This window comes from Lactuca serriola, chromosome 5 (assembly GCF_051521515.1).
Source record: "Lactuca serriola cultivar US96UC23 chromosome 5, Lser_US96UC23_V15, whole genome shotgun sequence".
NCBI lineage: Eukaryota > Viridiplantae > Streptophyta > Magnoliopsida > Asterales > Asteraceae > Lactuca > Lactuca serriola.
In genome coordinates this window covers 356,357,595-356,372,048 of record NC_136412.1, presented here as the reverse complement: position 1 = coordinate 356,372,048, position 14,454 = coordinate 356,357,595, and the positions used below count along the sequence as shown (strand labels likewise).

Below are 14,454 nucleotides of genomic sequence, written 5' to 3'. Positions count from 1 at the left end.
ATGTAATAGGCTGGCCTTGTGGGTAAGGAATGACCGGTGCAGAGGAAGATGAACCTGCAGAAGTATAGGAGAAAGAAGAGAGAGCATTATTAGCTGAAATGCCAAGATTGGCAGATGAGTATGAGTTCACATAATTGATCTCTCGCTGCTTGTCATCAATATCACACGCTTTGATGACAGCCATCACTTCAGCTAGGGAAAGGCGATTAAGATCCTTAGTCTTCTTGATTACTGCTACATTCATGTCCCAAGATTTTGGGAGTGCATTTAGTAGCTTCTTATTAATTTCTGACTTTGTATAGAAAATCCCTGCCACAGTCATCTCAGTGTTGAGAGTTGTAAATCTCTGCAGTTGAGCTTCGAGAGTCTCTCCAGGAACATAATTAAACATATTGAAGCGTTGTCTCAGCATATCTTGGCGACTTTCCCGCATGTCTTCATTTCCCTCATATACTTCAATGAGAGCTTCCCACAGAGCTTTGGCAGAAGTATACTCTCTGAATCCTTGAGCAATGTCTGGAGATAAAGCCATAGTCAAAATGGCCAATGCCTTTTCTTGTTCTTCCACACTCTCAAAGTCTTCATCAGTGTAGTTTTCGATTGCCTTGTCGACCACCTTTCCCCCAACTGTAGTGGTGATTTTGACTGGATCCTTTAAAACACATTTCCAAATCTTAAAGTCTTTCATCTTTATATACTTCTCAATTCTATATTTCCACTCGGGGATACCATCAGCTGACATAAGTCTTGGAATTCGCGTGGTTGTACCCATCACAACATCAAGCTCTTGGTATTGAGTTGAATTTTGTGTATCCATATTTTTAAATATTATTACTAGAAAATTTTAAGCTTAGGCAGTAAACACTAGGCCGTAAACTCCCGGCCGTAAACTGGAGTTTACGGTCAAAAATTATTTTGTTTTTAAAACTAACTCAAGAATTAATTTCAATTTATAAAATTAACTGACTTAGCCGTAAACTCTTAAGCCGTAAACTCGTAGGCCGTAAACTCGAGTTTACGGTCCAAGTATACTTGTTGATTTAAACTCCGAAAAATAATGGTGTAAATTTCGATTAGCAGAAAATCAATTTTTCGTGAATGCTTTAGTTTACGGTCAATGAAATTCAAATAAAAAGTTCGATTTTTATTTTTAAAACACAACTCAATTAAATCCCATAACTAATATGTGATTACGAAGGCTTGAATGATGTGAAAAACTATCGTTTTCGAAGAATGCAGTTGTGGCCGTGAAGAGGAGTTTACGGTCGTAAACTAAGGCCGTAAACTTCCAGAAACTTTGATTTCGACTGAAATAAATCTCTCTATACTGCAGTGAATGTCGATTTAGTTGAAAACGCAGCTGTTGAACGCCTTTGACACTGGTCTAGCTCCGATACCAATTGTAAAGTCCCGAAAAATAGATCTACCAATGATCAAAGATAATAACAGATGCAAACACGAATTAATAAACAAATAAAGAGCAAAAGACCAAGCTTGCATACGCTTTAATACAATAAAACGTCTGATACAACTTGGAAGTATACGAGAGCATCAACAACCCATAATGACTGACACAACTCGCTATTTAAAGACCTGACTAGAGACCGTAAGGTGTTTACGGCTGTAAAGAGTTTACGGCCGTAAACCCATTCTGACCGTAAACACAACACAAATCACGAACAATTACATATCTACTGCTATCTACGACTATGCCTAGACCAAACCATTTTACAGGGTCTTTCAGCATGTGAACCATATGAGTGTTATAGTGCTTAAAACACAACACTTAGGCCCTTGAGTATAGTGAGGAGAACTCACCTCACACTGCTAAAGTCCCACGGACAAAACCCTTGTTGCTGGATGACAGATTCCCAAACTGTCAACATCAAAACAACACCCAATTAATAATTGGGTTCCAATACATAACCATAAGTCCATGCTTGGGGTAAAAAGACTACTTTACCCCCAACTTAGTTTCATTCAGGCCCAAGGCCTAAAAGTTAACCAATAAACCAAAGCCCAAAATATGGCTCAATTTTCCAAATTGGGCCCAAACCCCTCACATAGTCTTACCTTAAGGCCCAACCATTTATTCTAGTCCAAACACGTGGCATTCCAATGGTCCAATATCTCATAATCATCAAGGCCCAATTAAGGCGCACTTATGGCCCAATTTTCCAAATTGGGCCCAAGCCTTTCCAATGGGCCTTATCCTAAAGCACATCCAAATATTCTAGTCCATATACTTGTTCTTGGATAGCCCATCAATAGCCCAATCACCAAAGCCCAACTCAAGGCCTAAACGAAATTAGGGTTTTCACATAAAATGACGATTTGGGTTAAGTGTTCTTACTTAACCCACTAATGAATTAATCCATTTAGTCCATCATTCTACTAGGTAAATCATATGGAGTGATCGGGTGTAATTTATAGTTCAATTCCAATGGCCCAAACGTGGGTCCCGATAAGTCCAAACCAACAAATCCAAAATTAGGGTTTTCTAAACCCTAATTAGGGTTTCCAACCCAATCGCGTGCCCAGTAGTAAAATGGTTAGGTTTCTAGGTCAATTATGGCTTCATTAGGTCAATTAGGGTTAAATAAGTTGGGCACCACCCACTACCGCCTCGGATAGTGGTGGTCAACGGTGGCTCACATCGGTGGCCACCACCTCGTGGTCGTGGTTATGATTTTTGGCTAAATATGTCCAAGCATCCCAAAATAACAATCACACACACTCAAAAGCACACAGCCACCCAAGGTGGTGGCTGGTGGCGGCAGAATGGCGATGTGAGGTGGCAACCACCACCTCACGGCAGTGACGGGTTGTTTTCCTTGAATAATCCACCCGTACAATGTACATAAAATATTACACCAAAACATACCTAAATACACAATAAACACATACCCAACGCCACCCTCGTGGTGGTAGAAGGTGGTAGAAGGTGACAGCCACCACCTCTCGGTGGTGATGGGGGCTTTTATCGTGAAGTTTGGCCAAGCAACAAATGTCCACAAACTGAAATATGTATGTCTTTGTTTGAAAGCTGAACACAACCACCTACCTGCATATGGTGACGGCGGCGACACAGAATGGCGGGCAGCAACAACGGCTAACGACGGTAGAAGGAGTTGGGACGTTGCACCAATGAAGCGACGACGAGTTGACCTTGCAAACGACAGCATCGCTAGCGGTCGGCGGCGCTGCACTATGGAAGGAAGGTGGCAGAGAAGAAGTGTGGTCCAATACGAGCAACAACAGCCTCCACAACTGAATCAACGACGAGCGACGGCTCTTCGTCTTCATTAGCAGCAGAACGACACCAGTGGCTTCTCGGTGGTTAATAACGGGTGCTCCGGCTTCAACAGGTAAGGAGGTGGCGTCGGAAATCGTCAAGGAGGGGGTGGCGGCTGAAGGAGTCTCTTAGGGTTAGGGTTTCAGGACAAGGTGACGGGTTATATGCCCGGTCACTTTGCAACTTCTCCCATATTTACAATTTCAGTCCTTCTTTATCAATTTCTTTCAAAATGAATCCAATATTTACCAAACACCCCTCCGCTTTAAGAATCTTTTGCGAAACTAATCCGGAAATACCCTTTTAATCCCGGAATTACACTTAGCCCTCCCCCCCCCCCCCCCCAAAAAAAAAAAAAAAAAAAAAACTAACTAACTTATGACATATTCAACCTTCCTTCTCTTTTTCTTTCAAATTAAATCCAAATTTACCCAAATAGGCCCTCCTCTATAAAATATTTTCAATATAAGTCTAAAAACTACAAAACGAGCCCAATTAATTATCCTTTAGCCATATGTTCAAGTATTCTTTACACTACGAAGCCCGAAAGCACTCTTTAGACCTCCAAAACAAATTATAATTCCAATTACAGACTTTTTCACTAAACTCTTTATATATATATATATATATATATATATATATATATATATATATATATATATATATATATATATAGAAATAAAATAATACTTAAAACATATCTTCGGATTTTAGGGTTTGTCTTTGAAACGGGGTTTTACAATTATTATACTTATTAATGAGATTATGTCCTATCAAACCTGTTTGGCTAACAACCCTCCACCACACAGGAGAGTGGACACCTATTCAACGACCATTTTATTGGCTGCTTCCATATATCAATTTTATAGCATGGTTTCGTGAATGATGTGTACTAGCGATTTGACTAACTTGACTTATACATATAGTAATTAACTTTTAATAATAATATATAAGGTATATTTAAAAAACTTTTCAAAATATGAGGTTTAAATATTAATTATTTAAATTAACTATTTTAATAATTAATATTAAACCATTTATGATTTATCTCTATATTTTAATTAACTAATTAATTAAATTAATTAAATTATTATGGGTTAAATAATTATTTACAATTAACCAATTAATAAAATAATTCAAATTTAATCTTAATCCAAACCCCCTAATTTTCGAAAATAGGGTTTGAGCTTATCAAGTTTTAATTATTCAAAATTTAAGGCTTTCAAAACAACAATTAAGGAAACTAGATAAACCCTAAAATGGCTCCCTAATTTTCAAAAAAGGTCAAAGAGGCTAGGGTTTCAAGAACCCTAGCAAATTTTAAAAAATCTAAGGGTAGAGGCTAGGGTTTCAAGAACCCTAGCAATTTTCGAAAAATGCCTTCTTTAGGGTTTAATTTCTATAAACCCTAATTTTGATATATTTAACATTATGCAAGATCAACTGAAAACAATGGCTCTGATACCACTGATAAGTTTTATAGGTTACAAAAAAATATGTGGCGAAAAAACTTAACCCTAACTTCACATGTAACCTATTGGATCTAAGTTTTCTCTATTGATTGCAACAAACAATTGAACATCAAGAACCCTATGAATACTCCACTATTTTTGAAATTCATAAAGGGTTTTAGGGTTTACATACTTTTTGATTATTGTAGTAAATAATCAAACAATTCCTTATTGAACAAGCTTCAAAAAGTAAGCACCAAAAATCTCGTGTCTCTAATGGTTTGTACCCAAAACCTAGCAATTGAAGACTTGAGGGGAGAGAGGATGGAAGAGGTGATTTTCGGCTTTCTCTTCTTGAGGAGGAATGTCCGAAATTATGAGCCTCGAGGCTGCTTATATAGCTGAACAAGGAAACCCTCGATAACCTTAATTTGAATATAATATTAATATCTCAAATTAGGTAATTATCCACATTCCTACTTATCCTTAAAGATTAATCTAGAAACCTAATAAGGCTTCAAATTTTCGCTCATCCCTAGATTATTCTAGAATGTTTCTCTTGTTCAACTATTAAACAATGACAACTTTGGTCCTTGCACTTTCAAATTATCCAATTAATCTCAAAATCAAATCCAGTTAATTCATGATCAATTATCAATTAAATAATACTATTTCCAATTAACATATTAAAATCATAATATATCAATAAATTATTTATTTATATTTATTAATCTTAAAATAAACCAATAAATTAACATCTCTTTCCAAAAGTCATTATGTTAATTACTAGTTTTGAGGGCAACCCAAAGGAACTTTGCTTTTAATTCAAGTCTATACCAATTTAGTTATTGTCTTAGACACCTAATCCAACAAGTTTCATCTCTAGTTGGATGTTGTTGCTGTCCCATATCCATGGTGGCCTCAGGTGTATCCAACAATCTAAATTCTTTAATGATTTAAACCTAGATCATCCCTTGTGCCATGTTGTCTTTTTTTGTTCATCTAATAACTTAAGATTAGATTGTAAATACCAAGGTAAAATTTGTGTTATGCAAAACACCAAGGTCAAATCAAATACATCTCAGGCAAAAGATCGAAAAATATATGTATATTATCAACTAGTTGTGAGACCCATGTATTACATGGGTTAATTTAAAAAAAAGTTAAATATAAAAGTCAAAATATTTGAGAACTTTGAATTTATAAGAAAATAAGAAAAATAATGAATTATTATAATATAAATGTTTTTTATCTTTCAAATTTAAACAAATAATTTAAATGAATAAAAGAATTTACTGAGCTTTAATTTTAGAATTTTGAAATTAAAAAGTAAGTTCATTAATGAAATTGATTTTTTTTTTGAAACAACAACGATTTTATAACAACCCCAACCTTCCAGCAAGGAGCTAAAGAAAGGAAAAGGGCAAGGAACAGTTACAAATACAACACATACACATAAACGCCACAGAAAGGGAAAACAATGATAAGTACGCAACTACACATCAGAGCTTGGCAAATGGGGACATAGTTCATTCCTCCCAGGCTATAGAACCACATTTACTCCTGCTTTTACTCCAGAGATGCACCATAGAAATTATCCTATCAGCACATTGTGAGGGACTATAAAAAACATTGTTAAAGGCTCTCTCATTCCGAAATTTCCAGACCCCCCATAAGAGACCATAACACACTGCTCTGAGTTTATCTCTGCGCCTAACATTTTGTCCCCAATTATTGATGAATTCATGTAGTTCAATCACTGAATGAAAATCTGTAATGGGAATACCACACCACCGAAAAAGTATCTCCCTGATAGTAACCACATGGGGACATGAGATGAGAAGGTGATCTACATCCTCTTTTTCATTAATGCATGCACTACAAAAATTTGTGAGAGTCTCTACTCCGCGTTCCCTGAGAGCCGTTAGCGTTGGTATCCTCCTTTGAATCGCCCTCCAAATGAAGCAATTGACCTTAATGGGCACGACATTGGACCATGTGAAGTCAGGTAATTGTATATGGGGCTCACGCATTTTATCAATTGCTCTTCTCAATGCCCCTACAGTGAATCTACCATCTGCATCTAATTTGCTATGCCAAACATCCATACCTTCTGATAGTTGCACTGACTCCATCTCATTCATAAATTGAGCAAAACCGGTTGTCTGAATCATGATTGCAGGACTCCCAGTCCAATGTCCCATAAATTTGCCATCAAAGAATCTTTCCGCCACTGCACAATTTTTCCTCTGTTCGAAATTGTAAAGCTCCGGATATTTTTGTCTTAGTTGGAACTGATCTAACCAGATATCGGACCAAAATGACGTGTTATCCCCATATTTTATACTAATATCAAATATGTCTCTCTAATCCATCTTGTTCCTGTTTAAGCCTTTACTTATCAACGCTATGTTGTGCCAAACACCGGGAATATTTCTATTTGCAATGTAGTCATGTGGCTTGTTGATTAAGTTATGTATGCTGACAACAATCCTCCTCCAAAGAGAGTGATTTTCATGTTTTAAACGCCACCACCATTTCACTATCAAGCCCACGTTTAATGCTCTAATGGATCCAACACCGAGACCTCCTGCAGATTTTGAAGCAATTACCTTTTCCCAACTGACCCAGTGTATTTTCCGTTTGTCTTCATCACCACCCCATAAAAATCTTCTTCGGATACTCTCCAACTTTTCAGTCACAGCCAAAGGTGCAGGAAATAGGGAAAAGTAATATGTGGGCAAGTTTCCAAGAACAGAGGAAAGTAGTGTGAGCCTACCCCCAAATGAGAGTGCCTTAGATTTCCATTTGGATAACTTAGATTGGAATTTTTCTACGATGGGAGCCCAATTTTTTCTGAGATTCATATTGGCTCCTACGGGAACCCCTAAGTATGTGAATGGCATGAGACCAACTTCGCACCCTAGAATTCCCGCCCAATTGTTAACTTCACATTCCGGTGCCCCAATACCGAAAACTCAAGACTTTTGAAAGTTTACTTTGAGCTCCGAAGAAACGTGGAAGCATTTTAGGATGCGTGTTAGGTTCTTTAGATTCCCTCTATCCCATTCACCGACAAACAGTGTGTCGTCCGCGTAGAATAAATGAGCGAGTAACGGACCCCCGTTTGGAAGTTGAACCCCATTGAAGATGCCTTTATCTCGAGCGGCTTCCAAAGCTACATTCAGACCTTCCATGGCTATGATGAATAGGAACGGTGATAATGGATCGCCTTGCCTAACTCCTTTGGAAATTTGGAATTCATCGGTGGGAGAACCATTGATTATCACCGAGGCACGAGACGAATGCAAGCAACCACGGATCCATGATCTCCATTTGGAACCAAACCCCATTTGATCTAATGTGTTATCCAAATACTCCCAATTAACCGAATCAAACGCCTTATCGAAATCGACTTTGAATAGTAAGATCTTTTTCTTTGTTTTCTTTGCCCATGAGTTTAACTCATTGATCACCAAGGGTCCATCAAGTATATTGCGCCCTTCCACATAGGCTGATTGCACATCCCCAATGATTCCACCAATGACTTTCTTAAGTCTTGTTGCAAGTAGTTTTGAGATGATTTTGTAAATGCACCCGATTAGACTGATAGGTCTATAATCAGAGAGAGATGTTGGGTCCTTAACCGTTGGTGCTAATGTGATGAAAGAAGAGTTGCACCCGCGAGCTAGGGTACCATATTTGTCAAAATGGAATACACATTTCATCACATCATCCTTTAGAGTTTCCCAAAACGCTTTAATGAACTTGAAATTGAATCCGTCCGGACCTGGGGCTTTGTCACTACCACATGCCCACACCGCTGCTTTTACTTCTTCAATAGAGAACGAAGCTTCAAGGCCAATAGCGTCCATCATAGACAGTGTTTTGAAGTAAGGGCTAACCAGCTTGGGTCTAGTATGATGCGTTTCTGTGAACTTGTTTTGAAAGAAGCGAAGTACCTCGGCTTTGACTTCTGTCACCGAATCAACCCACACGCAGGTGAAATTTATGTGAAATTTATTATTACATTTATTACATTAAAATATTATGTGAAATTTAATGAAATAGAAAAACTTAGAGGTGGCAATTGATGACACGACACAACAAAAATACACGACACGAAACGAAATTGGGACGAAATTGAAATTCGAATTCGTGTTTGTGTCAAGTATAAAAAACACGATGTCGTGTCGTGTTCGTGTTCAAAATTCGACACAAAATTGACACGATTTAGCATTTTTCAGTCATGTTTTTCATGTTTGTCATGTTATGTATGATTAGGTATTAATTAAATAAATTAATTGTTATATTATATCATCTTTATTGTGTCGTATCATGTTTGTTGTTTTTTAATCGGTTCGTTTTTGTGTTGGTTGAAAAAAACACGACATCATGTCGTGTCATGCTCGTGTTACAAAAAAACTTTGTCGTGTCGTGTCGTGTCAGACAAAAACACGACACAATGGCCCGATTTGCCACCCATAGAAAAACTCATAAAATGACATATGGAAAAAAAATTAATTCAAAATAACCACAAAATGACATTTGACAAATTGAATGAGAGTGTGACAAATGACAAAAAAAATCTTTATTTATTAGAGAAAATATTTACATGTTTGAAATAATAAGTAATTATGGAACTCTTGACTATATTATCTTATCTAAACCCCAACTTTAGAACATAACATAATGGATTCTTTCCTTAAAATTTTCACTCCCGAGAACCTCGAAGCATTTAAATCAATGTGATGAATATGTTCGATACGTATAAGAGCAGATTTCCTGGAATATTTTTGCTTGAATAAGTTTATTGTGGTAACATTATTTTTGGGAGAATCACAAGTTCATGGTGTCCACAAACAATAACATGAAATTGTTCGATTTGAAAAAAAACACTAATGAATTATTAAAATCAAACACAATTGATGATGTAGTAGCTTTGGTGCCACGTTAACACCCAATTCCAACTCTGGATGATAATCGGTAATTGGAAGGGTCCCACTAAAATGTTCAACGTTTGAACAAAATTGTAAAATGTGATTTTCAATTTAGAACAAAAAACTATAATACCAAAACCGATTTTTTTTACTTACATGGTGTTTTTCATACAATTTCCAAAAGTCGATCCAAAACCAATGATATTAAAAATTCAAAACTCCAAAACCCATTGTAATCAATTTATCTTTAGAAAATATACCATGATAATAAATATTTACGATTTATATTTTTTTGAAAGAGATTTACGATTCATATTGTTTACATAGCAAAACACTATAATAAATTTCTTAAAGTATTATGTGTATACTAAACACCGCATACGTTCATTCATGGTCTCGTCAGTTTAAAACTAAACTCAACCAGTTAAACACAAGATTCGGTAAGATTTTACGAATACAATAAGATTTTGTATCAGGTTCTTATTTATGTGCGAAAAACATGAACAAACACTTATTAACGAGGTTGGTTTCAAAACAATTGTTTAACCAATTCATCTTTTAAGTTTTTTTTATCTGATTTAAAACTTTTAAAACTAACGGGTATGGTGTCTAACAATCTCTCCGCATTTAATCTCATATCCACTCGATGCATTTTTATGTTGATATAATTATGTGGTGTAATCTAATGCCTCAACATTTGTCAATTTTGTTTGTATCTATGACTTTAATAACTATGCATCAAGATATAGAGTGTCATTGTCATTTGAATTTAAGGTGCATAAATATATCGCCACCTAAAGATACCTACAAAAAAACCGTAGTTATCGAGGGACGATGTTTGCTGTCGACATTAAAACCCTAGTAGAATGCCGACGGCATACACGTCTACACTACCACACCACTCAGCCTAATTCAATTTTTATCATTTTTATAATTTAGGAAGTTTGTAAGCAAAATGCAAAAGAAATTTTGAGAGAAAAGGTGAAATAGAAATAGAAGTAGAAGGTAGATGGAGTACGTGGCATTATGGGGTGGCAAGTTGCGGCCTCCCCATTGGATGGCGAGCTTAAAGAAAAAGCCCTTATAAATCGACGCGGCGGCTAAAATGTCCTAAACTCAAACGACAAACACGCACACTTCTCTTCTCCCCCAAATTTCTCATACATAAATATGAAATTGGGGCAAATTTCTTCAAAATTGAATCTCTGTTTTTGATCTAATTTCGGTTACTTTTGTCAAAATCCAACCATGTCAACGGAGGAGCCACCGTTCTCCACCTCGGCCTTGTCAGCGCTTGATAAACCACTTCATCAGCTGACTGAAGACGACATTTCTCAGCTCACTCGCGAAGACTGCCGCCGGTATCTCAAGCAAAAAGGTGCACTTCGCGACGCTTGTTCTTTTCGTTTCTTGGAGGCGTTTTTTGCGTTTGTGTTTGAATTTTGCTTATTTGATGTACGTACAGGGATGAGACGGCCGTCGTGGAACAAATCGCAGGCGATCCAGCAAGTAATTATGCTAAAAGCGTTGCTTGAACCGGCACCGGAATCCGGAGATGGTAGCCGGAAGCTCTACATTACTTCACGGCAACAACAAACCCCAACCACTCGTGTACGTTTCACCGATATCATTATCTCCACTCGTTTCCCTAATTATTTTTTAAATTAATTGTGAACGCTAATATAATATTGTTAACAAAGTTACTGACATGCTTATACTTTATGCTTTTGTATATTATATTACTATTTGATCCACGATTACTTTACTGTGTTACCTGCTAACTTTGATTAATTATATAAAACTATCAAATGTAGGTCCAAAATGGAACAAGTGCGGATACGGAGATCTCTCTTTCAGCGGAAGAATCAGTTCCAGGTCACCGCAATGATACAGAGAAGTCTGATTTTTTGGGTGATAATGATTCTGCTCCTCCTGGGTAACCTCTCAAATCATTTTATCGCTATCTAATGTAGTGAGTATACATGTTTCATGATTGATGCCCTAATTTGATAAGAAAGGCTTTTTCTCTTTTGCCCATTGTCATTATAAATGAATTTGGTTTAAGCTCAACATCATTACCCCCCTAAACATGACTTTCTTGTATAATTTGTATTGCTCCTTTCATATATATTGCATTTTGGTTGATGATGCATATACGAATTTGGATTAACCTATTACAAGTTTGGGGTGGGGACTGTTACATATACAATTATACATCGGTAAAGCCTGCATCTATAGAAATGTTAAATTAATGATAGAAATGTAGTTTAGAGAATCAAGTTATTTAAGTTGAACTGAGGTTGTATATCCTTAATGAGACTTCAAGAAGGTGTTATTCAATCTCTTTCTCAGGGTATCCACTACCTATATTTTGGCTTATTGTATGTGATGGAAGTTAAAAACTTGACATAACAAGGTTTTAACTGACTAACGATAAACATCATAATATAAGGTTCTTGCATGTACAATCACATCAAGTAATCGAATACTTTATGACTTTACCCCAAACTAAGTGGGAGTAGGTTGAATAAAACTCTTCAGCCAATTAGTACTCTACAACATAGTGGCTCTAATAGGGATGTTACATTTGGTGTCATCTGACTAACAGTTACCCTTTTTCTAAGTGTGGCCCATTACTATTGAAAGGAAGTAACAGTTGACCTAATATATTAGTGTTGCCTTTTTTGATTTACCCTATTTATGACTTTTCCAACTATAAACTATTAAGTGGTTTGTACATTAGCATTTCCGGAAGATACATCTATAATTGTTTTCCATCTTTATTGATGCCTGAATAATCAACTGCTCAAATCCAGCTTACAAACCCTCACATAAATCGTAAGATTGACCTATGAGATAAAATAGGGTATATAAACCCTATTTATATACCCTGTATTTATTCATATATTAATCAAAACTGGAAGACAAAGTTACTTAAAATTTATCAGAAAATGAGTAAAGTTATAATTGAATCTTCCAGGATTGGTGGTGTGATAGAGGAGGCAAAAGGACAGATGACAATATTTTATAGTGGGAAGGTGAATGTGTATGATGATATCCCAGCTGATAAGGTATATATATTATATAATATCTTATTATGCGAAATCAGGTTGTAATTAGTTTAATTAATGTCAATGTCAGTAACTGAGTAATTTCATTTCAGGCACGTGCCTTATTGCAGCTTGCTGCAAGTCCTCTTCAGTTTCCTCATGAAGATCCAGTTGATGGAAACATGTTGCAACAACCTCAAAACATCAATCTTCCAATCTTGCAAACAGGTACAAAAAAAAAAAAAAAGTATCATGTATTTCACCCTGAAACAAGAAGTAGTATTACTAAGTTCAGTTGACTTATGCAGTGAGAACGACTGATAACTATCGATTGAACAAAGAGGAAAGCAGCATATCGCGTGAAGAAATCTCTGGTAAATAAATATACCAAAATTGACCTGTAAATGATGTTTTTCTGCTTTTGACAATTTTGTGATTAAATTTTGAAAGCTGAAGGTTCAGCAAGCAGAAAAGCATCGGTGCAAAGATATCTGGAGAAGCGGAAAGATAGGTAATATCTTGAATTCTATACATGGGTAAATCCGTCATATTTTTCTGACATATCTGTTAGTTAAAGGTTTAAGAGCAAGAGAAAAGGAGGAGGAACGTTTGATGTTTACATAAACAGTCAACAGATTAATGAGCAGTCAAGCAGGAGCACCACCTGCTCACCACCTCCGGTCAGACCACCCAACACCCCTAACCGCTTTAGCTAAATTTAATGCGCCACCTATGCATACCACAACTCTCTCTCTGCCATCCTTGCTGACCAAAGGTAAAACAACTTTTCCAATTTTATGTCATCTAGCTTTTACCAAATACCAAATCATATTTATTTTATTTAATAAAAGTGATTTCAAATTCAACTTGTTGTGTAGGCCGTTTTTCCTTTGAAGATGACGAAGGATGTGATGTGAGGACTTTAAGAATTCGTTAAAGGTAAATATATTCAACTTAATTAAGATATGGTAGGCATCAAGTAGAATATGGAGATTAATTTGTAGTTTGAAGCTTTTAAAAGATGTTAGGATTTTGAGGTGCTTGCTTGCTTTTGTAGTACTCTGCTACTAGTCTTTGACCTTTGTTGTTGTATGTTATGTTCATGGGGGGCAATGGTTTTGTAAGAATGAATGTTGCTGGTTGCTTAAGGCGTTTAAAACTTGAGAGTTGAGACTTTTCTGAATGGTAAATACTACATATTTTATGACATTTATGTTTTACTTTCATCTTCTTCAATGAGACAAACAAAAATTACAATTTTTGTCTTATTGATACCACTCTTAGTCTAATGCATACCAGGGATGAAAACCGTAACAAAAAAAAAATACCATAAAGATGGAAAAGTAATTGTGAATTAAATGGAAAAGCGTTTAAAATATATATATATATATATATATATATATATATATATATATATATATATATATATATATATATATATATATATATATATATAACATAAAACTGAATCGAACTTAAGTTTGATTAAGTCATAGTTTAGCTTTATTGGTTTGGATCGAGGTTTGCATATTTTAAAATATCTGTAAAGAGAATAAGTTGGGAGGCCTTAAACACCTAAATCGTGTTGCAGACAAGTTTTAAACGTTGATGGAAAGTGTGCACACTGCACACTAGTCCCTACCCCATGTGCCATGCGGATTGTGTGGATTTGTGGGGTGTTGCTGAGTTGGGCCACGCTTGTATCTTGGGCCCAGATG

At 36.1% G+C, this 14,454-nt stretch overlaps 2 protein-coding genes across 5 annotated transcripts; one reads left to right on the top strand and one right to left on the bottom strand.

Annotated features, from left to right (window-relative positions):
* Positions 1-6,275: 6,275 nt before the first annotated feature.
* Positions 6,276-6,950, bottom strand: LOC145051145 (uncharacterized). Its single transcript, XM_078999273.1, has one exon. The coding sequence runs from the start codon at positions 6,948-6,950 to the stop codon at positions 6,276-6,278; it is 675 nt and encodes a 224-aa protein (XP_078855399.1).
* Positions 6,951-10,787: 3,837 nt separating this feature from the next.
* Positions 10,788-13,945, top strand: LOC145055619 (protein TIFY 4B-like). 4 transcript variants are annotated; one of them, XM_079003973.1, is made up of 9 exons: positions 10,789-11,064; positions 11,152-11,297; positions 11,501-11,622; positions 12,667-12,757; positions 12,850-12,964; positions 13,045-13,110; positions 13,193-13,247; positions 13,314-13,511; positions 13,615-13,945. In XM_079003973.1, exons 1-8 carry the CDS (start codon positions 10,935-10,937, stop codon positions 13,450-13,452), a joined length of 864 nt encoding a protein of 287 aa, XP_078860099.1. In that variant the 5' UTR covers positions 10,789-10,934; the 3' UTR covers positions 13,453-13,511; positions 13,615-13,945. The 4 variants fall into 4 exon arrangements, with proteins under 4 accessions (XP_078860102.1, XP_078860099.1, XP_078860098.1 ...); XM_079003972.1 differs by having other exon boundaries at positions 13,187-13,247; XM_079003976.1 differs by lacking the exon at positions 13,615-13,945 and having other exon boundaries at positions 10,788-11,064; positions 13,308-13,445.
* The last annotated feature ends 509 nt before the right edge of the window (positions 13,946-14,454 follow it).